General features: G+C 39.5%; 1 protein-coding gene and 1 long non-coding RNA gene across 3 annotated transcripts in view; one reads left to right on the top strand and one right to left on the bottom strand.

The window, feature by feature from the left end:
- The first annotated feature begins 1,317 nt into the window (after positions 1-1,317).
- On the top strand, positions 1,318-20,966 carry LOC138112338 (pulmonary surfactant-associated protein A-like). Of its 2 annotated transcripts, none has more exons than XM_069019231.1 (4): positions 1,318-1,408; positions 18,302-18,440; positions 19,730-19,807; positions 20,410-20,966. In XM_069019231.1, exons 2-4 carry the CDS (start codon positions 18,317-18,319, stop codon positions 20,784-20,786), a joined length of 579 nt encoding a protein of 192 aa, XP_068875332.1. In that variant the 5' UTR covers positions 1,318-1,408; positions 18,302-18,316; the 3' UTR covers positions 20,787-20,966. The 2 variants fall into 2 exon arrangements, with proteins under 2 accessions (XP_068875332.1, XP_068875333.1); XM_069019232.1 differs by lacking the exon at positions 1,318-1,408 and adding an exon at positions 16,228-16,257.
- Positions 20,647-24,887, bottom strand: part of LOC138112340 (uncharacterized) — a 19,791-nt gene continuing 15,550 nt past the window's right edge. The window contains exons 2-3 of the long non-coding RNA XR_011151697.1: positions 21,745-21,788; positions 20,647-20,734 (exon numbers count right to left, since the gene is read on the bottom strand). This is a non-coding gene — a long non-coding RNA (uncharacterized lncRNA). The remainder of the gene's footprint in view (positions 20,735-21,744; positions 21,789-24,887) is intronic.

Below are 24,887 nucleotides of genomic sequence, written 5' to 3'. Positions count from 1 at the left end.
CTTTAAGCAGAGCTTTTCTTGTTTACCCTTGCAGGAATCTTCCAAGAATATTTCTGCACTGAAGTCTCTGCAATGACTTCACCTTATACCGTTTCAAGTCAGCTCAGATGTATCAATAAAAGGTAAGGAGATTAATCTGCTTCCTTGGGCACTTAGAGCTTTTCCTTTGCATGTCAGCACTTCATCTCAGTGTGGCTCAACGCAGCACCACTGGCTCCTGTCTGAGCCCCCAGCCCTGAGGACTGAGCTACTCCTCTGGGGTTTCAGCACAGAACCACCACACTGAATTGCAGGAGCTGGGTGGATGCAGGACTGGGCCTCAACAACCCATCAGGTGCTCAGGATCTCTGCTTTTCAGGGGGACTGAAATGATGAAGTGCTTTACTAGCTGTCTGCTATAAAATGTTCCTCTGCTTTTGCATGAATTAGAATCTAAAAATGTGCCATTGTAAGCTCTATGTGCTTCCTACAACACAATCAGCTAAAACATAGAGAATTTTGTGTTCAATCTCCTGAAAAATTCTGTGGAAAATTGGAATTCAGTAATACCTGTTATCTTAATTTTCAGCTCATAATAGCAATAAAAACCATGATAGGTGTTGTTTCCTGGGAATTCATTAGCAGTTGTGTCCCTTCAGTAAAATACAAAGGAGCTTCATTTCCCTGTGACCATCAGACCTAAACAGCAGCTTGATGAGTTTATTGTTTTCTTTTGCTACTCTGTATTTTCTGCCATGTGTTTTCAACAACAAGTTTCTCCTAAGGACTTTGAATTTCAATTGCAAATAAAACATTGACAATGCTTTTCGATACATATGTTCTAACACCTATCAATGAGACATTATGCAGCCATTTCCCAGCAATAACAACATAATAAGAGCTTGGCAGGATTTTTTCTCTATCAGCAAGCTAGATTATTTTAAATTGATAAAAAGAGCCAGGTGGCTATTTATAAGGGCAAGATATGAATTGCAAGCGTACGTTTCCAAGGCGATGTTGGCCAGTGGCTGCTCAAGCATAAATTGCTTCCTATTATGACTTTGGATAGGAGGTACATGGTCCAGCTCATCTCTATGGGAACACAAAGTGGCAGGACACCTCCAGCATTGCTCTTTGCACTGTTTCCAGTAAAAGAAGGCAATACTTGCTCCACTGTGACACACCTAATTGACACTGCAGTGAGTAATTTCGTCATGTTGTTGAACAAGGATTAGGAACCATGTCCCATACTGTTATTTAGTATTCCCCTAAAAGGGCTACTTGGGGCAGAAGATGCAAGGAGGAATTAGAGTTGGTAATGTGGCCTGCAGGATACAAAGGTGAATTGATCTGAGGAAAAAACCAGGACTCCTCAATGCTTCTAGGAATACCATCTCTCTAAACTTTAGTTATTCTAGTTCTGAAACAGGTAAGAAACAGACTTGAAGACATTACTAGGTTGTGAATATAGAAAGAAATATTTCTGGTTTCTGTTTGTTTATAAAAGGACAAGACAGAAGTGATTATAGAGTGGCTTAATTTTTACTAAACCTGGATAATGAATATGGGAAGGAAGAAGGGGAGAGTGCTTTTCCTGCTCAAAGGAAGGAAGAAGGCTGAGTCTCAAAATCTTTTATTGTCAAAGCAAGAAATGCTTGATGATGCCTTTGTTTTAATATGCTCTGGTTGTTTTGGTTTTTTTTTTCCTAGGCATAGAAATAATGGTTCAGTAAAAATGACTTGTCTAGCAACTTGCCTACCATTTTCATAAAACCCAAGAGGTCACTTTGCTGATGTCTGTAGCTTAAATCAATTATTTCAAGTGTAGGAGAAAGAAGGAACGGAATACAATCTGAAAGCAAAGGCCAAGTAGTTCTGTTAACATCAGTTTAAATTGTAAGTTTTTTGGTAGGAGAGAACCATGCCTGTTTTTTTAAAGAAAGCTCTGAAAATCTGGTCATCTCTTTTCTTCACAGCATAGTTTGAATTGCTTCTCCTAGAATAGAAAATATGTTGATAGATTAAAAGGGGCATGGGGTCTGCTTGAAGCCTTTGTTTTTTTTCATAAGCTTATGCTTTCTGTACTTTGCAAGAACAAGGCTATGCAAGGGTTGTTCAGTTCAGTCTGGTGAAGCCTGCTTTTCAAAATCCAATACTCCAAGCTCTGTTCCCCATCTCTGCTGTCCTCCTTTTGGAAACTCATGATCTATATTCATTATTCCTCCTTTTTCTCCATCCACCTGTGTACACTTAAACCTAGAAATCTCCTCCCTGGGATCCACTTCCCAAAAGAACAGTGCATTATTAAGCTGACAGCATGTGTCTGATGCCATGTTTTCTCATAAATATCAATAAGTCTCATCAGCAATTGCATTCTTTCTGTAAGATGCTTATCCTCAAGGTCAAGTCTAGGACACACATGCAGAATTTTCTTTCAGTATTAGCAGCGTGGTAAAGTGCCACACTTGCTACATTTTTTTCCTCCCATTCCTGCATCAGTGCACTGTAAATTAGCATACAAACTATTTTATCATTGTTTCTTATTTTCCAAAGGTGGGGACTGTTGAACTTGCCATATTTTTGTTTGGTTTTTTGTCAATAATTAAATTGCAGCTGGGAAGGAAGTAGCACTTCACCTACTGGATTGTTTCATGACCTAAGAGGTGACATATGTTTAGTGCCCTGTATTTCTGATGAGGTTTTAAGCTGATGCCAATGAGCACTCTTAAAACTAATTATAGACACTTAACTCTGTATGATTTAAATCTCAGCAAATAGATACAGTGTAAATACTAGACAAATATAAAAAATCACTGTTGTTTTGAAAGAGGTAAACATGGAGAATTGACCACACCTGTTTACCACACAGATGCTGTGCCAAGGACACACAGAGTCGCTATCAGGAACTCGCTGCACAGTGACACATTTAAGATTATTGTCTCACAAATTGCTAAAATAAACTAGCAAGGCTGTGCAGTACCATTTTATGTGAAAAAGCACGGTGTAGCTTTATGCAGATCAGGATATGGTAAGTTATCATAGTCAGTTAGTTATCAGCTCCCCTCAAAACAGCAAAATGTGTTTACCTTGTGTTCTGAAAATGAGAGGCTTGAAGGCTGTACAAAATTAGTTCTGGTTTTGAAACCCCCTTGGCAGTTAGTTTTTTGAAGGTAGCATGCAGAGCTGCTATATAAAGAAGCAGTCTTTTTGGGTACATGACATCTTGAAAATCAGATTCCTTTTTTCCCCCAAGTTCTCCTTTGCTGATAGTTGAGCAGGCCATTGCAGGGTTGGGTTTAATTCACTGGCAGCACAGCATATTTCATATTATTATGGCTCTTCTTAATGATAGAAAGAGGTATGCAGTACCTGGGGTCCACTGAAACCATTGAAGTTCCCTGGCTGAGTTTTGTGGGTGTTTCCCAGCTAAAGGCCTTCAGCCATTACCACACAGGTTTACCTGCAAAATTGTGAATTCCCATCCATGTAGCTATTCTACAGGGATGCTAGGTTGCAGAAAAAATATTTACTTTCTTTCTTCCTTGTTTGAGTATGTTTGTTTTCTCTCATTCTCTGCTGCGTAACTAAGGAAAGTATATCTAATGACTAAGTAATCTCTCACATTGGATTATGTTTTAGACTTCTTATCAGATTCCATTGTGTAAGTAAAATCTGACTCATGGGAGAACAACTGTTGTCAAATGTATCTTTCTTCAAAAGTTTTGGTAAAATAATTGGTAAAGTTTTCCTAGATCAAAAGCCATGTTTTGCTCATGCCACACTTTCCTGAATGGACAGAAATAACAGCTGGTGGGGCTTTGCTGATCTCCATGTTTAATGTTTTCAATTCTTTGTTTAATTGTTTTATAATATAAACTGTCTTAGGTGGAAGAAACAGTACAAATCTTCAGAGACCTATCACGTTCATGTATTAAAGTTGCTTGTATATTCAGTGATGCAGCAGAAACCCTTACAACTGTTGCAGAGTTGCCTAGAAATTGTATGAGGTTGTGTCCTGGTAACATGCCCAAAAACTTGGGCATCTAGTAGTTTAAAATATTGCTTCTCAAAATATGGATCCATTAAGTTCCATCTTGTGAGGAATGAGACAACTCTTTGTAGAAATTAAAACAATTTATTAAAACAGAAAAATTGAAAAATTGCAAAAAAAAAAAACCTAACAAAATATAAAAATTTTGGATCCTGATGGCTCGAGAGATATGCCCCAGGAGCGCAGGGATTCAGGAGCTTTAGGCTTAAGACAGCTCTGAACCTCAGGTAGAGAAAAAAAATAAACTTGCAGTTTAGGCTGGTCAAAAAGAAATTTATTTCTAAAAGCCCCTAGAAAGGGGTAGGCTTCTCCAGCACTGCCTTAGCAAGCTGGAGAGGAAGGGAAAAAGAGAGTGGGCGTGTCTTTTGGATTCCTTTTATAGCTTTTGCTCCGCCCACAGTCCGCCCACAGTCCGCCCACAGTCCACCCCCCTGGTTCAAGGCGGTTGGTGTTTTCCCCTTGACAGACCACCTCTGTCCACCAATGGCTCCTCCTGGTCAGAGGGGTGATATTAGTTGAGATAAGGGTCATGTGCTTATGGGGGGCTGGGCTGTTTGTTGCAACTGGGGTTTTTTAAAATCTGCCTTGAAACCAAGATACAAGTAAAACATAAAAAATACATCCAACACATCTTAAAACACTTGTAAAAGTATACAGTAAACACAGAAAGACCATAAAAACTTGATTAGTGTACCTGGACTGATGGATTGATTTTAACATTCAATTTAAAAATATTAAGCTCAAATTAATTAAAGCACTTAATATGCAAAGACCAAGCACAAATAGGGATTTCATGTATGACAAGTCCCCCCTTTTTCTCTTATGTTCACATCTTTGGTCTTTGCATTTAAGTGGAGGTGGATAACTCTTCAGGGATAGATTCAAGCTCTTTAAAACTGTCCCACACTTGCTGGGCAATTTTTCTCTCCTTTCTAGTTTTCTTATTGTTACTATTATTGACATGCATAATCTTTTGAGCGAATGGTGGACGCTGCTGTTGTCCTTGAAGATCCTGGATCAGTGGCATGCCTTGGACGACAGTGGTGATTAGACGGATGAAACAAGGGATTAAACAAGGGAGAAAAATAAGTCCTGTAAGGGAAAGTCCAACAATAATTAAAGCTTTCTTCCACCATTGTCCTTGGAAAATATTTTCCCACCATTCAGAAGTGATCAAGGGCTGCCATTTCTGCACTGGAACATGGGCTAGTTTCCTGATGTTTTGGGTAATCTTGGTGATGGCTTCGCCGTGATCATCAATATGGATGCAGCAGTCTGAGGTGTTAAACTTGCCGCATACTCCACCTTCTTCAGCTAGTAAATAGTCCAATGCCAGCCTATTTTGGTACACGGCTGCTCGAGTTTGCCCTTGCTGTGTGTTAAGTAGTTCAAGAGCAAGAGAGGTCTCATTAGTGATTACCTCAATTAGTGCTTGCAGTCTGATGATCCGGTTTAGCATGTAGATGGGAGTTCGGTACCCCCAGCTCCCATCCTGTGCCCATGTTGCAGGTCCATAAGTCTCTAGGATCCTCTCAGGTGGCCACTCTTCTTCTCCCCATCTCTGGGTCCCTCCTATTACATGTCTCTTAGTACGGAAAAGTTCATCATAAAGGGAGATTCCAAGGTGGGCTCCAGCGTTTTCAGCAAGTAGGAAGAAGTTTGGTTGAATGGCTCCAAGAGTGCAGCTCCCTTTCCAGCGAGGTGGTAAGTTGGAATAAGCTCGGTTACCACAGATCCAGTAGAGGTCTTGTGGTGCTTCCCAGAAGTGGGGTTGTATACTTGCTGCTGTAATCCAGTACTTGGAAATTTGTGGCAGGACAGAATATGGATTTCCTTGATCCCAGCACTGCCAGAGTTTTTTAACAGGATTCAAAATGCAATTTTTGTTTTTAACCTTTTCTGCAGACCAGAATACATCTGGTTCTTGAGGTATCCACCAATGTTTTTGCCCATCAGTTACCAGGTACCTTTTGCATATTGTCTCACCAACTTCTTTTAAAAATTTTCTTCCTTTCCTCCAGATGCATTCTTCTCCAATAACAGTATTGCTTAGCAGCCAGGTTTCATTGTCATGTCTGGTTGTGGGGGAGAGATTACTCAGTCGGAGTAAATCGGGGGGTCCAAGACTGACTCCCCGCCAAGGCCAACTCTCCGATTCTAAAGTTCCTCCGCACACCCAGCAATTTGTTAAATTTAGCTGTTGTCCAATCCTTTCTGCCAGGTCAATAAACAAGTTTTTCCTTGACATCAAAGGATTGTTTTCTTTTTGTTTTTCCTTTTCTTCTATGACCACCTCTTGGATCAGGTCAGTGTCATAGGTTTTTCTTTTTAACAAATCTTCTGTCTTGGTTATGTATCTAAAATTGAAACAGAGCCAATCGTCTTGGGAGGGGCACTCTCCCTTCTGCTTATGTATTTGGGTGCCAATGTTTTTGCCAATCCAGTACTTGTGACCTTTTTCTGAGCAGATACTCAACCTTGTTATGTTGTAACAAGATGGATTAACATAAGTATGTGCTCGGAAAAAGTGTCGAATTTGAAATGAGCCTCTTTCTGCCTGGTACACAGTCTTGTAACATCTGTTACAGCGGCTGTCGGCTGCTTGTGTAAAGGGAGGCCAGAGGACCCAGAGACAGATGACACTCAGTAGCAGGATGTTGCTCACTTTCCCCTTTAGGCATACCCGAGAGGAGCTGTCAGCATTTGGGTTGCCTCTGCTGGTGGGGGTTGTCATCTTTGCTTCTTTCGTCCTTTCTTTAGGCATCTCACCTTCAGATGGTTCTTCAGTGACCTCAGGCTTCTGGAAACTCATGGTTATTTTAGGGTTGGCCTTGTCAAAGATTAGAGTTATCGTGCCCGTAATTTTGGAGTCTGATTGGACTGTTATTGGAAGAGAATGCTGGCTTCAAATGGAGCCTTACTATACAGTTGATGTGACAATAAGGTTGTGTGAAGGCAGAATCTGTAAAAGGGAATAACAAAGAACAGAATTAACAGCAAAATATTTTCAACTTAGTTTAACAACTTGTAGCTAGCACTTATTACTGAGGTATAACTGGGGAAGAACTGGGAGTACAGGATTTTATTAACTTGGAGTGAGGGATGCTGAGTGGAGCTTTCAAACAGGGTGTTTAGTTTGATGGTTTGTCTGGAGGTTTCTTCTCTTCAATTGGTGGTGTTACTGGACCCTTCACCCTCTTGACATGCGTCCAGCCCTTTTCAAATGTCCGGACAGCTGTTTCAGTGGTTAGCTGGACCTGAAATGGACCTTCCCAGGATGGGGTTAATGACTTTTCTTTCCAGGATTTTATTAACACCCAGTCACCTGGATTGATGTGATGTAAATTAAAATCAAGTGGGGGAGTTTGTGGTAGAAAACCTCTTTCCCTTAGCAACTCTAGATTTTTGGCAATTATCTGTACATATTGTTGTACATTGGAGTTTCCACACTCTTTCACATTCAACTCTTGTGGTGTAGCAAGGTAGGGTAATCCATACAACATCTCATATGGTGAACAACCCAAATCAGATCTTGGCTGTGTCCTAATTCTAAGAAGAGCAAGTGGAAGGCATTTTACCCAGGTCCATTTTGTTTCCAGCATTAATTTTGTGAGGGTGTTCTTGATTGTCTGGTTCATCCGTTCCACTCTCCCAGAGCTCTGTGGATGCCACGGGGTGTGTAATCTCCAATTTGTTCCTAATTGCTGAGCCAATTGTTGTACAATTTGGGAGGTAAAATGAGTACCTCGATCTGAATCTATGCGGTGGACTATCCCATAATGGGGGATAATTTGCTCGAGGATCACCTTACTCACTGTCTGGGCTGTTGCATTGACAGTTGGAATAGCTTCCACCCAGTGGGTAAGGTGATCAACGATTACCAATAGGTATTTCCACCTCTGGACAGGAGGCATTTCTGTAAAGTCAATTTGAATGTTTTGGAAAGGCCTGATTGCTAATTCAATTCCTCCGCCAGTGTTCTTTTTCATTACCTTTTTGTTAACCTTTTGACAGATTACACAGTCCCGGGTTATTTGGTTGGCTATTTCATAAACACCAGTGCATCCAAAGGTTCTGAGATAGTGATCCGCCAGAGCCTTTGAACCCCAATGATTGCTTTGGTGGATATTTTGTAGAATTTCTCGGGTTAAATTTTTGTTTAAAATTTGGCGTTTATCTGGTAAATACCAGCGGCCTTGAGAATCCTCATTGGCACCAATTAAAACTAATTTCTGTTTTTCCTGATCAGTAAAAATGGGCGTGGGTAAAATGTTAGTTTGTGGAATAGTGTCAGATGTGGTGGTGTTAGTTGGAAGTTGGTTTACTTCCATCACTTTTACCTCTTCTTCCACTGCTGCTTCTTTTGCTGCCAAGTCTGCTAGGTTGTTCCCCCGAGCTTCTTTTGTGGTTCCCGATTGATGACCTGGAATATGCACCACTGAGATCACCTGAGGCAGTTGCAGTGCTTTTAGAATTTTTAGGATCAATTCCTTATGTAGGATATCTTTCCCTTTGGTGTTTAGGAACCCCCTTTCGGACCAGATTTTTCCAAAGGTGTGGACTACGCCATAAGCGTATCTGGAGTCAGTGTAAATGGTCCCGATGCTTCCTGCTAGTCGGTGGAGTGCTTTTTCTAGGGCATAGAGCTCACAGACCTGAGCTGACCAGGTCGGTGGCAGTCTGCCCTTTTCTAGCACACACATTTGGTGTCCATCGACCACTGAATAGCCAGAGCATCGCTTTCCATCCACCACTCGAGATGACCCGTCAATGAAGAGGATTTCCCCTTCATTGAGGGGACAGTCCACTAGGTCCTCTCTGACTTTTGTTTGGATATCAATTATCTCAATGCAATTGTGTTCAATTTCTTTTTCTGATGGGGTCCCATAAAGAAATTGAGCTGGATTTTGGTGTGTACACACAACTAACCTCAGGTGGTCTGAGTGCATGAGAATGGCTTCATATTTGACTATTCTTGGGTCAGTTAACCACTCTGCAGCCCTGTGAGCTAAAATGGTTTTGATTGAGTGTGGTGTATGCACTGTCAAGTCTCCACCAAAAATGAGTTTTTGACTCTCCGAGACCAGAACAGCTGCTGCGGCGATGGACTGGATGCAGACGGGCCATCCTCTGGACACTGGATCCAGTAATTTGGAAAGAAAAGCAACTGGCTTCCTGACTCCACCCCACTCCTGGGTCAAGACGCCATAGGCAACTCCCTTCTCCACATTAACAAATAGATCGAAGGGTTTTTCTAGTGAAGGAAGGCTTAAAACAGGTGCTTTTGTTAATTTCTCTTTCAGATTTTGTAATTTTTGTGTGTCTGAATTAGTCCAATCAAAAGGTTCTTCTTCTATTAGTTTTTCATATAAAAATTTGGCAGATTGTGAATACTGATCAATCCACAGTCTGCAGTATCCAAATAGGCCTAATAATTGCCGAATTTCTCGTTTTGAAGTTGGAGGTGGTAGATTTAGGATTCCTTCTACTCTTTCAGCACTGAGTTTTTTTGTGCCATGGCCAATTAGATGTCCCAAATACTTCACCTCCTGTAGCACAAATTGTAATTTAGGTTTTGACACCCTCAGCCCGTTCCTCCCTAGAAAATTCAGTAACTGAATTGTAGCAGTTCTTACCATAGACTCCTGTTCCCCAGAGAGGAGCAGGTCGTCTACGTACTGAGTTACCTGAATCCCTTCGGGTGGAGAAAAGGAACTTAGCAAATCTTCTAGCGCTTGGCCAAAGAGTGTGGGTGACTCGGTGTAACCCTGAGGCAGGCGAGTCCAGCGCAGCTGCTGCTTCCGTCCAGTGTCCGGATCCTCCCAGGTAAATGCAAAGATGTCTCTGCAATGAGAATCTAGAGGACATGACCAGAAAGCATCTTTAAGGTCAATAACAGAGAACCAGGCATGTGCTGGGGGTACCCGACTCAGGAGTGTATAGGGGTCCTGCACCAGTGGGTACCTGGTTTGGACTCTCTTATTGACCTCACGCAGATCTTGTACAAGCCGGAATGACTTATCTGGTTTCTGGACAGCCAAAATTGGAGTGTTGTAACTGGATTTGCAGGTCTCAAGAATTCCATCTTGTAATAAGTCCATGATAACAGGCTTCAGGCCCTTTCTTTTGTCCTTGGAGAGGGGATATTGTGGTACACGTACTGGCTGGCTATTTGGGAGCAACTCAATTGTTAGAGGTGTGATGTCCATTTTTCCCCGGTTGCCAGGTTTGGCCCACACTACCGGGTTAATGTGTTGCTCATCTACTAAAGATAAAACAAACAATTTAGTGGTCATTTTTCCACCCTGCGGTACCACCCCAACCCTCAGAGGTATTTGGAAGTCACGTCCTAAAAGATTGATCCCAGCTTGAGGTAGGTATAGCACATCCCCTGTATGGGTACGTCCTTGTATGGAAAGGGTTACATTTTTAATTACAGGCACAGCAAAGCTTTCACCATTAGCACCATATATATCTAATGTATCTTGAGAAATAAAACATCCTGGAGGTGTTTTAGTGACACAGGTTCTTTCAGCACCTGTGTCCACTAAAAACTCCACTTGTTGTCTCTGGGGTCCAGCTTCTAATTTTATCAAGGGCTCTTTAAGATGTTTTTGCCCCAGAGAATAAAGCCCCTGACCCCTTCAGTTGTTCAAAATTTGTCCCTCCATTTGAAGGACTCCTTGATCTCTCTGCTTTTTAAAACAGTACCACTGCCCGTGGCCTGGTTTATTACAGTATGTGCAAATTAACCTCTCAGGTCTTTGAACAATTGGGGTAGATTGTTTATTGCAAACACAAACCTGTGGCTGTTGCTGAGGGCAGATTTGGGTTTGCTGTTGTGGGATGCCCCTTTGGGAAGTTCTTTGTGTAGGAGGGTTGTGGATTGGAGCATTAGTACTGTTATTCATTATTCGGCTTTTAGCCTTCATCCTCTCTTCATCCCTCCTAACAAAGACTTTTTGGGCTTCCTCCAGTAATTCATCTAGTTCCTTCTCTGGCCATTTTTCCAATTTTTCCAATTTTTTCCTGATGTCAGGCCAGGAGTGAAGTACAAAATGTACCTTTAGCATAGTTTTGCCTCCCTCACTGTCTAAGTCAATGACAGAATAAAGTTGAATGTTATTCCTTAACCGAGCCATCCAAGCTGTTGGGGACTCATCCTTTTCCTGTTCCCCACAAAATGCTTTTTTCATATTATTAACTCGAGGAACAGCTTCTCTAATCCCTTTTATAATTAAATTTCTGTAGTCCTTCATGTTCCTCCTGCCCTCTTCTGAATTTGGGTTCCATTCAGGGTCTGTCAGTGGTAATTTTTGTTCTCCAATTGGGCCTTGATTAGAATTATTTTCTCTGTCCCAGACTGTCACTCCTGCAGCTCTAATCAATTTTCTTTCCTCAATGGTGAATAAGGAGTGAAGGATGGATTGTATCTCTCCCCAATTATAAATATTAGGGCCGAGGAATTGATCAAATTGGTCAGCTAGACCAATGGGGTCAGCCATCAGGCTTTTCATTTCTTTTTTAAATTCCCGTACCTCAGATGAAGCTAGAGGTACAACTACATAACCAATTCCTCCTTGAGCATTTCCCATGGGTACCTCCCTAAGAGGTAAAATTTTAGACTCATGGGGAGTGCTAAGGCAGGTGGGACAGTCAGGTGTTTTAAATGATTTCTTTCTAGTGCAAGATGCTGGGCCATCCTGGCTAGAAGAAATCCTTTGTCCGGTTGTCTTTTTGTGAGAGCAGGAAGGAACAGAATTTTCTTTTTCACTTTCATTCTCATTTTCTGAGTCCCTTTCGATTGGGTGGCTTGATGAAGGAAGGACCCTTTCTTGTTCAATTTGGACCCTCCTTTCTGGAGGAGTTACTGGAGGAAGGTAGTCTAGGGGGTCCCACTTTGGTTTATTTAATTTAGGTTTTTGTTTTTCTTTCTGTTTGTGTTCTTCTGCAATGGAAAAAATTTGGTTTGAATTTTTATTAAGTCCAATTGAATTAGATTTAGTTTCCTCTTCCAATTCTAATTTTTTTCTTTGGTCTTCATTTTGTTTTTGCCAATAATTTAACCAAATTTTAGCATAGTCTAATTCATCAGAATGTTTTGGAGCTTTGTAATGTACATAAGAATGCAAAGCCTCACAAAGCCATTTTTCAGAAGACCCATACTTGGGCCATTTGAGACCATCTTTGTTAATTTTATGTTTTGGCCACTTAAAAACACAGTACCTGATCATTTGACACTGGTCTTTTTCTTTAGTTAAAAGATTTTCTTCCCACTTTAGGAGCATTTGTCCTAACGGGCTTTCTGGGAAAATTTTGTATTTCTTCATTAGGTCTTTCTTTTTGCTATTCGCTTGTCCCATTTTGTTACTGGGAAGCAAACAAGTAGCTAGTGCAGAAGAAAAATTTTTTTTTTTTTTTTTTTTTTCTAATTAAATAAACCAAAGTATTGTATTATATAAAACATTTAAAATATTGCATAAGGAAATAATGTTACAAAATAACCTAAATTCAATACACTATCACAATAAAAAAATGATAATAAAGTTATAAGCATAAAATACAATACAACTAATGTAGAGAAAAGCAAGCAAGGTTAGTAGATATATAAGGGAATGAATGATGGCGAATCTGTGGGAAAATTAAATATGGTAGGCTGGTGAGAAACAAATATGTTGCAAGAAAATATTAGTTTTAATTATAAAAAGAATAATTAGTGAATATTTAAATTGTTTAAAGTATAACTGAAATTTAGATAGCTTTATACATATAATACTTAAGAAACAGGAGTTGTCTTTATTAGCAAAGGAGAGATAAATTTAAAATATTTATAACCAAATTAAAGGAAAAAGATTATAATGAATAACACAAACAGTAATTCAAAATATCAAAGTAGTGTCTTATGATTAAAGCAGATAAAGCAAATTACAACTACAATCCAATAACCCAAACACTCCAAACTAACAGGAAGTATAAAGGTGCTAGATAGCACTGACCACAAGAGTGCAGCTAAAACAAGTTCCCACATGCACTTAGAACAGCAAAGGGGTGCAGTTCAAATTAAAAGGACACAAAATGGCGGCCGACCACGTGGCGGCCCGAAATTTCAAAATGGCGGCCGACCACGTGGAAACCCGAAATTTCAAAATGGCGGCCGACCACGCGGCGGCGCGAAATTTCAAAATGGCGGCCGACCACGCGGCAGCCCGAAATTTCAAAATGGCGGCCGACCACGCGGCGGCGCGAAATTTCAAAATGGCGGCCGACCACGCGGCAGCCCGAAATTTCAAAATGGCCGCCGACCACGCGGCAGCCCGAAATTTCAAAATGGCCGCCGACCACGCGGCGAAAAGAAAAAGAGAGGGGTTTAAAATGAGGTTTCTCCTCAGTTCTAGACCCGAGGAGACTGAGACACTAATAAAAATGAATTTGGGGCTGCGCACACCCCTAAAACGTGGAAACCTCCCCCCAGAAAGGCTGATCACCACACTCGATCTTCCCCTCTGTGTCTCTAAAGGGGTGATCCCTCGTGGTGCCCTTAAAAATGAACCCTTTCAAGCACACTCACACACACACTGGGGGCGGCCAACCCCCCCACACACTCTCTCACAAAAGGAATTCCACTCGGAGGTTCCCCAAAAACTAATAGCCCTTAAAAAGGGTAAGTCCCTAACTAAGTTCCCTTTAAGAAGGGTTCAAGCCTTACCACAAGTCTTTCTCCACCGGAGGTGTCCTTTCTCTGCTGCAGTAATCCTTGTGGGAGCCCAGAAAATCCAAGGAGAAAAATCAAAAAAATCGCAAAAATTCAAAAATAGTAAAATTAACCAAAATACCTGGATTTTAGGGCAAAAATAGGATCCCGGACGAGTCCCCAAAAGAGTTGTGAGGAATGAGACAACTCTTTGTAGAAATTAAAACAATTTATTAAAACAGAAAAATTGAAAAATTGCAAAAAAAAAAAACCTAACAAAATATAAAAATTTTGGATCCTGATGGCTCGAGAGATATGCCCCAGGAGCGCAGGGATTCAGGAGCTTTAGGCTTAAGACAGCTCTGAACCTCAGGTAGAGAAAAAAAATAAACTTGCAGTTTAGGCTGGTCAAAAAGAAATTTATTTCTAAAAGCCCCTAGAAAGGGGTAGGCTTCTCCAGCACTGCCTTAGCAAGCTGGAGAGGAAGGGAAAAAGAGAGTGGGCGTGTCTTTTGGATTCCTTTTATAGCTTTTGCTCCGCCCACAGTCCGCCCACAGTCCGCCCACAGTCCACCCCCCTGGTTCAAGGCGGTTGGTGTTTTCCCCTTGACAGACCACCTCTGTCCACCAATGGCTCCTCCTGGTCAGAGGGGTGATATTAGTTGAGATAAGGGTCATGTGCTTATGGGGGGCTGGGCTGTTTGTTGCAACTGGGGTTTTTTAAAATCTGCCTTGAAACCAAGATACAAGTAAAACATAAAAAATACATCCAACACATCTTAAAACACTTGTAAAAGTATACAGTAAACACAGAAAGACCATAAAAACTTGATTAGTGTACCTGGACTGATGGATTGATTTTAACATTCAATTTAAAAATATTAAGCTCAAATTAATTAAAGCACTTAATATGCAAAGACCAAGCACAAATAGGGATTTCATGTATGACACATCTTATCCTGGAACTGAAGAAATTTCCTATGTACCCCAGAGGTCTGCTGCCATCCAGAAACAGAATTACCCTTTCAGTGTGCTGAAGTGTCTGGTATCTGTGCTATTCTGCAACAGGAATTGAAGCAAAATATTTTATCTGTTGGGTACTGTCTAATCCACATTTTATGCACTCAACACCTTTTTTTTTTTTGCATCTACCTCATCTGGATTACAGGGAGAAATAGTTTCCATTGGTGGGGTGAGAGGTTTTGTAAAATGAGTCACCTGCATTCAAAGCTCTGGTATAGGAAGGACTTGAAGTTAGATTGTCTATAACATAAATTTGTGAGTGTTAACTGATCATTTGCTGAAAAGGATGCCTGACATGTCCTCAGTTTGCTATTTGTGGGGTGTTTTGAGCTGGTGAACAGGCCACGCTGGGCACTTTTAACTACAGGACAAGGCTCAGAGTTGTGAATGGAAGTGGATTTAAGTGCCTACACTACTTCTAAGGGGAATCCTAAATGTATCTTCTCCTTTGGTACTTTATCTTAGCTAGGTCAGCCAGTTGATATTAAACATCTCCCTAACTACTGAACAGGGAGCCTAAAGATGTTAGCTTGAAGCTGTGAATCCTGCTGGAATTATTCAGAAAGAATAACACTATAGTTAGGGATTATGACAAAACAGTTTTTGTAAAATGTAAATGAAAAATAGAAAACATCCTATCCTTAAGAGACCACAGTATAAATTGACAGAATGCAGAAAAGCTGTAAAGCTGAGGTATTTCTTCTATGTCTCAGTTGAGGCATTGATGTGTTGGCTTGCTGAGGTTTATAAAACAGCCCCATCTAAGATCAAACACTCTAGAAGGCATCAGAACCAGAAGTTAAAAGACCCCAATATTTATTTCTGGGAAACCAGAGGAGCAAAACCTCTGGTTGCTTTTTTTTTCTTGAAAATTATATCCATTTGAGAATTTTGTGCATGTATGCAGATTTTTTCCAAGATCCATCTCTGACCAAGAGAGGATCATCTGTACCCTACATGCAAGAGAGACCAGAAGCTCCTGGAAACACTGAGTATCCTAGCACATAGCCAGAAAATTATATTAAGGTAAGGTGAGTACATCAGATACAGAGAGGGGAGGTAAATTTTAAAATTCTGATTACTGGTTCAGACTATGTGGAAGGTACCAAGCTTCCCTAAGGTTTGCCATGAGAGTATCTTTCCTTTTACAAGAGCCTCTGGTGGTCATCTGCCATTTTTTTTGCTTTTGTAAAACCAGCAATTTTTAAACGTGGCCTAGAATTGCCAAAAGTTACTTTACGTTTTTTTATATATTTTGTGTCTACAAATGTGGGGTTATCTGTTAGTTCTAGGTTGTATTTTCTACAACTTTGGCTTTCTCATCAGAAAAAGAAATTTCTAAACCCTTAAAACTGAACTCAGTATTTGCATAACAAGTATGTGAGCAAAACTAAAAAAGCTCATTCGTGGCCTCAGTATGCAGTCTCCACTTCAGCCATATCGTTTAACAAACATGACACTATATAAAGGGGATTTGTGTGAACTGCTTTTTCATTGCACTTTGAAGCAGAAGGGTAAGTTGAATTTCCTTTTAATAAATCACAAGGAATTTCAGCTAGAAGGCAAACCCATTCCTTTTCATTTCTGTGGTCATATTTACATTCTAAAATTAAATTTCCCTTTGTTAGTAATTTTTTTACTTTGCTTATACTAGCAATTTTAGTAGATAAGGAGCTGCCTGAAGGACACTAGATAGTAATGACTGATGAAGGTCATTAAAACTGGATTAAAACTGAAGAGCTGTGTTTTTTCCATTTTGCTATATAACTGATCAGGAGTCTGACTCTGCATCATAATCCAATTATGAGCTGGATGCAGTAGTCCATTCAAATGTAATTCCCTGAATGATCATCACCAGGCAAAGGGTACATGTTGTAATTGCATTTCCTTATCTCAAGGATGTAAGTATTCCTAGCCACCTAAGATAGGTTTCTGTTAGGGTCTTTAATAATCTGCTCTCTCTGAGTCACTGGCCAGCATTTTCAGAGGCATCTGCTGACCTTCAATAGAGCAAAGGATAAACAACTCGAGATGCTTCAGATTCAACAAACAAAGCTCAACAGCACCTTTAACACTGCACATGTGTTCTCAGGTGGATTTTATTTTACACTCCTTAAAGTGGAAATTCTAGACCATGTAGAATAGATACTGCTATTAATTACACAGATTCCATATGCTGCAAATTTATGACATAATTGAATATTCTTATATTCAAGGGTATGTCCTTGAGGATTGACTTTGATGAGACATTCCCCTAGAAAAACAAGCTGGTGTTGATGCAGATAAAGAATCATCTCAAAAGTCTTCTAAAACAAAGTCAATCTGGAAGAAATAAACAATGTTTATTCTTTTAAAAGCTCACTCCATTTAATGAATGGCACTAAACTTGTATTTTGATTCTGAGTGGCATATATACTTTGGAACAAATACCTTGTTATAGCTGATGAACCTAGGTGTTAATAATCTTACAGCATTCAAGCCAACCAAGTTTTTATTTTAAATTTTAAGTGCAGTTAGATTTAGAAAACACTATGTATAAATGCTGATTTTTTTTTTTTTTAAAGATGGAAATTTTTAAGAGCGAGCAGTCCAGGATCCTCTCTAATTTGTGCCAATAGAAAAGTGAAGTAATGGATATTGAGTTATTTTTTCCGTATGAGTCAACACATGAGAAATGGATACCCATTCTGGCATCTTAAACCTTTCTTTATATCTCCTGTTGGTTTAACTGAAGGATGTCAATAACTGGGTATCCCCATGCCATTGTATTTCATAGTCCTTCAGGTTTAACAGCTGCACAGCACACCCACTCGCTCTGCTGTAAACCCATGATGTGTAGTTTTAAAGTGCTTTTTAGTCTTGATATCTCAGCACTAAGATTATAACCCTACTTATTGTTTTAGCTGTAAGGATAAAATAAGATGAATATGCTTATTACCAACCAGCAAAAATGCATTTTCTACAAGATTAACTCTGACATTTTCAAGCTTGTGGAATCTTGTTCAAAACAGGATAGGAATGTCAATTGAGCTATAAAGTTTTGCCCACGTGTAAAACAGTATCAGTTTATGCCAAATAAATGTGCTTAGATAGTGTTGTGTTTTGACAAGCTCCAAAACATTACAACTACCACTGTAACAGATTTGCCTTTCAGGTTAATATCATCTGCATCATTGAGTGATTATAGTCCTTGCAGGCAAATAATGCCTTAAGTGTGATCAGTTACATTTGAGCCTATCATTTCTCAGGGATTAATCCAACAAATAGTCAGTGACAGTGAAAGAGATAATTTATCTTCACTACTCCCCAACGTGTGGCTATCATCCTGTAATAAGCATATCAAGTTTTATCAGTCAAGAAAGAGTTTTGTGTATAAATTACACAATGGTTGCAAAATAAATCTGGGAAATCTCTTACATCCAAACTCTAGACTTTATTTAAACAAGGAAATAATGTAAATTTCAAGAAGCCATGAAGTGGGGGCGAGTGTGCAACTGTATAAATAATGCCAACAATTTCTTACAGAAACTTACTGACAAATGTGTGGGTCTTTTTCAGCTGGCCTGAGAAATCATGTTGTCTTACTCCTCCTACATACTCATAGCACTGGCTGCTTTGTTAGTGACCTGCCATGCACTGAGTAAATGTCCAGGAATTTCTGGGCTGCCTGGTATCCCTGGAAGAGATGGGCTGAAAGGTAAGCAAACTTGCCTTTTTTGCAGCAGATCCTTGTTACAAAGGCTGCATGACTAGAAACAGCACAGAAGGACATGTGCTCTCAAGGGAGCAGCTGTGTTAAGCAGAGGAAGGAAAACACAACGGAGGAAATGGACAGTTTAATTTTTTTTTCTAAAAAAACAGTCTCCTCTCTCTTTGGGGGGAAGAGGGGAATTGAACAGATTATCAACACACTAACATATAAATATTATATATTTATATAAATATAATTGGGTCTTTGCAGTGCTTTTCCATTGACTTACCAAGGGGATAGCTTGGGAATACCAAGAGAATTGCTTCTTTCACAGCAGAGGTTTTTTCTTAAAGTATGACAATAATGTTATTTCAATATTTACAAATGCAATGAGTATGGCATGTTTCTCTAGTTTTCAAAGGTGATGTTTGCAAAAGTAGACTGGTAAGGAACATACTTTGCACTGTGTAATTTTCCTTCGATGTAGAAATGCTTTATGCAGGTCTGCTGACAAGGCTAAAGCACTATCAAAATTATTCCCAGACTCCCTTTATTAGGTCAAAGATGGGTTTTTTAGTGGATTGTGAAGTGCAGTAAGCATTGCAGTGTTGTAGCTTGGGAATGCAGCAACATTCTGTGCTTCCACATTGCTGATTGTTTCAGCTGTGAATAGTGGATCATGATCATGGGAGTACATTAGTGACTCTATTCTACATGTGGGACCTCTGGTACCTATGGAAAGTGGCATGAAAAAAGAATCTACCTTTAGAGTGGGTGCCCATCTTTAGCAACCAGTGCTGCATGGACTGTCTTTCACAGGGTCTATTCAGAAACCTCCCTCTACCACTGTTTATGGCTCCCATTAAAGTAAGATAAACATAAAGCATACACCCAGCACATTAAAAGGAAAATTGTATGGTGCCATAGGAACTGTTTCCTCATCAAAGTATCCCTTGTGCCTGTTCACTACCAAGTAGTAGAATGAAACTAATTCTCTTTGGCAAAGCCAGTTTCACACATATAAATAACAAAAGGCTTCAGACCTGTAAAGTTTCAGTCTCTTCTCTGCAGAGGAGAATTATCAGCATTCAGAGGCTTGGAGGTTGTTGGTAGTTTGCTTTAATATAGATTAACAACAATGTGAAAACATACTGGAAAAATTTTTATTTTACACTTGCTGATGTTAAAAATACATTTTCAAGTTAGTTCTGGAAAATGGTTTTGTCCAGGGGATTGTTCCTATCAGCAGAGCCTAGTTTTGCTTGGTTGTATAACTTTTGTTTTTATCTGCACAGGTCTACCTGATTCTCTGGACGCCGTACGCCACAATGCTTTAGTAAATTTGAAACACCGACTTTTCCGACTTGAGGCTGGTAATTCTTCCCCTTGTTACTTTTTCAGCTCGTAGTCAATTTTAAGTGCAATAGGCAAAGTTAGTTACAGAATCACAACTTGCAGGAAAGAAACTGCATTTGTAAATGATGCTACATCCCCAAACCCCATTTTCTCATTCAAAGCAGGGGAAGGGTTCATGGGAACTCAGTTTTTACCACATTGCACTTTTATCTATCAGCAATCAAATGTTAAAGGTGGTGAATTGTTTTGTGCTGAAAAGGGATTCACACAACAATTTATCATTTCTCTGTTTCCCTTGCTCAAATCTGAAGCAAACTGATTTTCTTTAGAAAGTACAACAGGGCTGATATTTAGCAGATGTTGGTGGGACATCCTTGTCTTGGAGACAAGGACAGGTGGTCACAAGCAGCAGAGTAATTTATTTAGTGAACAACTAGTGTGTAAATAAACAACAATGGGTAAAATTAAAGATCTTTATTCCTCTTCATCCTTTGCTCTCAATTTTTCCCTCTGTTCCTCTTAATAGCTTTAGTATTGTCTTAATCTCTTGATTTCTCTCTTTGCTTTTACATCAGTATGCCATAGAAAATTTACAAAGCTAACTCTTTTCATGTTTCAGTGCTTGCTTTGAATGGGAAAATAAGAAAAGTAGGAGAGAAACTGCTTGCCAGCAATGGGAAGAAAGTTGACTTTGCATCTGCACTACAATCCTGTGAAGAGGTTGGAGGAACTCTTGCAGCTCCCAAGAATGAGGAGGAGAATAGAGCTATTATGGACATTGTGAAACAATATAACCAATATGCTTACTTGGGCGTTAGAAAGGGGGAGACTTCAGGTCCATTTATGTATCTAAATGGCATGCCTCTGAATTATAGCAACTGGCACCAACATGAGCCTGATGGCAAAGGGAAAGAGAAATGTGTGGAGATGTACACTGATGGGACCTGGAATGACAAAAAATGCAACATGTATCGTCTCACAATCTGCGAATTTTAAAGAATGGCCTTTCAGCCACCTCAGAGCATGGAGATAATGAAATATTCTGTGCTTCAGGTTGATTAAATTTCTGCAATTTTTCTGCATTCTAAAATATAAAATAAATCATATTATGATTTTTTTATCCTTAGGAAAATGCCAAATATGCTAGGTGATTAAAATGATTACAGTGTGCCTGAACTGATGTGTCTGTCTCTTTTGGAGGGTTGGAAATACCCCAGAATTCTTTTTCCATGTCAGCCTGTCTCCATACTTCTGTGAAGGCTAGAGGAAAATTCTGAGGTTTGACTTTGGATATTGAAAATGTTGAAGTTAAAATTTGCCCATGGCTTCATAGTTGGAAGCATTTTGAAGTACCTAGGAGTTCCTGCCTTAAAAGAGATGCACAGATGACTTCACTGGAGCAATTATGGTTTCATGTTTCGGACAGGGCTTTCAATTACAGAGCCTGTATTGTGTCATACTGAACTACCCACTGATTCATCAGCATCCACATTTAACTTTTGTTTTATAAAAATATTAATGCTACCAATTACAATTAATTTTTCTAGTTTCAGAAGCTACTCTCTATAAAACACAAAGATAAATATTGCACTAGATGCCAGCAGACAGAGATGTGTATAAAATGCTAAAGATTGCATTTTGTTGCTAAAACAGCACGTTGCCTCAGAAAACCATGAGATTGCAGTGTTAGAAGGCCACCTGTCTTTTCCCAAAACACTAAGCAAAGCACATAATATTTTGGGAAGCCTGCTAGGAGTGACAGTTCAATCAGTTCAAACACAAACATGTCTGCTGAGGATATACCAAGTAGCAGCACAGACAGACCTCAGCTCAAATCCAGTAGGACCAAGAAGCACCTTTTCACAAAATATTTTCACTGCTTCTCCGTTTGGGCAGCTGGTGAGCAGGGGCAGCTGAGCAGAGTACCATGAGCAGCAAATTCCCACATTCTTACCTTGCAGTGAGGAATTCCTGGGCTCATCCATTGTCATTTTCACACTATGTAAGGGGGGGAAAAAAAAAAAAGAAAACATTAGCTTTAAAATACATGCATTAAACACATCCTCCTTCCCCACATTTGTCTCTGTGCAGGGAGCCCCTGGGAAGCTGGACTTGACTCTGGGCAATGAGCCTTCCCTGAGGAAAAGAGATGGGATCTATTCCCATTCAGTTCAAGCCCTGCCAAATAGGAAAGGTTCAGCATCTTCACACACTTTTGGCAAGGGGTGATTCCCCTCCAGGTTGCATGCAGCAACCATCAGAGAGCAGACAGGGATTCAGAAGTGGAAAAAAGTACACCAGGACCACGTTGGACAGATTTCACAGTGTGAACCTGCTTTCCAAAGAGGCTTGTTTTGATTCCTATGACCATTACACCATTTTAGCTAAAAGTTTCAAATGGGAAGGGAATAGAGCCATGAAATCTGACTTGAAGGTTACACTGAGAAATAATAAGGCTAAATTAATAACTTTTTGTTTTCCCAGGCTTAGCTCTGACCAGACACACTAAATCTGCTAGAAAGAGTTGAAAGTTTGCTTAAAACTACCTCTTAAATTTTAATTATTAGAATTTTAGTAAGTAAACTTCATTAGCAATTTTTTTGTCTTTTAACCATGCAGATTCTTTATTAGAGCAAAGGGACTACTTTTCACAAAAAGGCATCATGTTACAGAAAAAGCCTCCCCCCAAAAAATCCCTACCAACATCATCTTTTGCTCTCTAAACTGAAAAAGCATATTCATTTACACAGATCTCCAACTAGTTTTGGGGTATCCTACTCCTTTAATTTCTACCACATTGGGATTTGCAAAATGACTATAGACATCTCTTGTTAAGATCCTTAATGAGTAAAATAATACAAATGTTTTAACACAATATTACATCTATATCTAAACAGATCTAGACTTCAAGGTGCCTAGGTGTTTTTCATCCAGTTAAGAAAAATAAGATTTTTGTTTTCCAGTCACAAGCTAGTATTTATTACATCAAAAAGCAAAACATTTGGCCTAGGTCTGAGAGTCCAATTTCTTTCAGCTTTAGCCATTATTATAGAAAAAAAGGAGAAAAAACCAAATCAAACTCATACGTGCTGCTGAAAAATAAAAGTTCCTCAGACCCAGTCAGAGAACTTCTAGGAAGTACTTTTCCCTTTATGGTTCACACTTGATCTGTAGTGTTGCTTGATTATTCTTTGCAGTTCCACAGAGAAAAAGTATCCAGAAATTGTTATTTTTTATTTCTATACGGCTTTTTTTTTGTGTTTTGGTGTTATACCCTCAAATACTATTAGAAACAACAGCATTTCAGTCTATTTTTTGTGAAAGATCTGAATTCTCCATTTATATATTAATGAATTTTTTAATGGACAGAGACATTGGGAACATGAAAAAACAAAATTAATTGTTTCTGTATTCTGCTATGATACTATAAATAATTCTGATAAAATCTTTCCTTAAAAGTGCAATGAGCAACACTAATTCCTGGTGTATAACAACCAGACCAGGAAAAATCCAAGTTTGTCCTTTTTTCCTTAATTTAATTAATTATAATTTTATTAATAATAATTTGCTAAAGAAGTGCAACATAAGGGTAAGATCTTTAAATCAGAAAATTAGTTGCTCCCTAAACGCTGTAGAAGTTGATTTTAAGAATTAGGATCCTAGTACAAGTAAAAAGATGGCAAAACTTCCAACCCTTTTGAGGCAAATTGACCATGTCTCACATAAGAGAAATTGAATACAGTTATTACAGTGTGTTTAACAGTAAGACTTTGGCCATAAAAATCATGGATATTTATTTCATAAAGAATTGTCTCTGGTCTAGAGTGACCTCCTCTTTTATAATGGTATAATTTAATTAATTGTTGCAGCTTAGAAATAGTATTATCAATTTTGAGCACTCAAAAACCTTACACCAGCCCCCAGCAATCCCTACCACAAATGAAGAAATTGACCTTCAATTCCAGAAAATACAAATTTTTCTGTGGCTTCCTGAATTTTGTAGAAATTTGATTTAAAAAAACACCAAGGCTCATGGTTCTCAAGAAAACGGAGTTTCAATTCAACCTTTTGTGAACCTAAGTGGCAGGATGTGACACAGGCTGGCAGGGCTACCTTATCTTGTATAAACTGTGAGCTGTACCTCAGAGTATCAGATTGCAAGGGATTTTTCATTACCAGAACTTGAAACATACTGTTATAAAGTCCTGTTAGCCTACAGTTACACAAACATACCTGATTTTAAAACACAGTAGATACGGGATTCTTGAAAATTAGAGTAGCACCTTAAAAAATGGTAAAAGGACTAGGATTGTTTTTTTAAGCCCCTCTTTGGAAACCAGGGTTTGGCAGAATTTTCCTCCAGGATGACAAGCCAGGTTTGATGCCAGGTGAAATCTGGAATGAAGCTTTCACCCATCTCTGCCCTTGTGGCTCAGGAGCTGAACAGCACTGCAGAGCAAGGAGGCTTGAGGAGGCTAATTGTGGTAGTACTGGTTATGATGGTAAAGACTTTAGTGGATTTATCCTCCTTCTGCAGATAATGGAGAACACCTGCAGACTATATGGAATAATAGTTCATCTGGGTCATAAAAAGAGATTTTGGGTTTTTTTCCCCCTTAGAATACTGTTTTGCTGTTAACAATTATTGAAGAGATGAGATATTGTCTTGCTTTCTATTTGCTATAGAGCTTCTGTGTTTTTTCTCAGCTGAGCTGCACCAAGTGACAAACCAGAGACATCTAGAGATCTCCACCTGGGTCCTTCACATGTAACTTATGTCAGTGGGGCAAGATGGCACATTTATGTGCACTGATCACACGTAAAATGAAGACTTCCTGCTCTAAAATACTGCTCCTAATTTAATTTAAAAAATGTGCATTGAAGTCTGCCATCCCAGGTGTCCACATCTCCCTGAATTGCTTCCTGTCTTTAACGCTCAGCAAAAATAGCCTCAGCCCTCCTCTGAGAAATGGGACCTCATGTCTCCCCATAATCTGTGCTCTTCCTGCTATTCCCAGGCATAATGGAGTTGCTGGGGACACTCTGATAATTATTTGGAAGAGAAAAGGGAATGCAGAAAGCACAGGACAAGTTGGA

Source organism: Aphelocoma coerulescens, chromosome 6, assembly GCF_041296385.1.
Source record: "Aphelocoma coerulescens isolate FSJ_1873_10779 chromosome 6, UR_Acoe_1.0, whole genome shotgun sequence".
Classification (NCBI taxonomy): Eukaryota; Metazoa; Chordata; class Aves; order Passeriformes; family Corvidae; genus Aphelocoma; species Aphelocoma coerulescens.
The sequence above is the reverse complement of the archived record's forward strand: the minus strand, read 5'-3'. Positions and strand labels throughout refer to the sequence as shown.

Bases quoted from the DNA above. Each gene is read 5' to 3' on its own strand.
- LOC138112338 (XM_069019231.1), top strand. From the start codon at position 18,317: ATGTTGTCTTACTCCTCCTACATACTCATAGCACTGGCTGCTTTGTTA. The intron at 18,441-19,729 runs GTAAGCAAACTT...TTATCTGCACAG, and splicing joins TGGAAGAGATGGGCTGAAAG to GTCTACCTGATTCTCTGGAC. The intron at 19,808-20,409 runs GTAATTCTTCCC...TTCATGTTTCAG, and splicing joins ACTTTTCCGACTTGAGGCTG to TGCTTGCTTTGAATGGGAAA.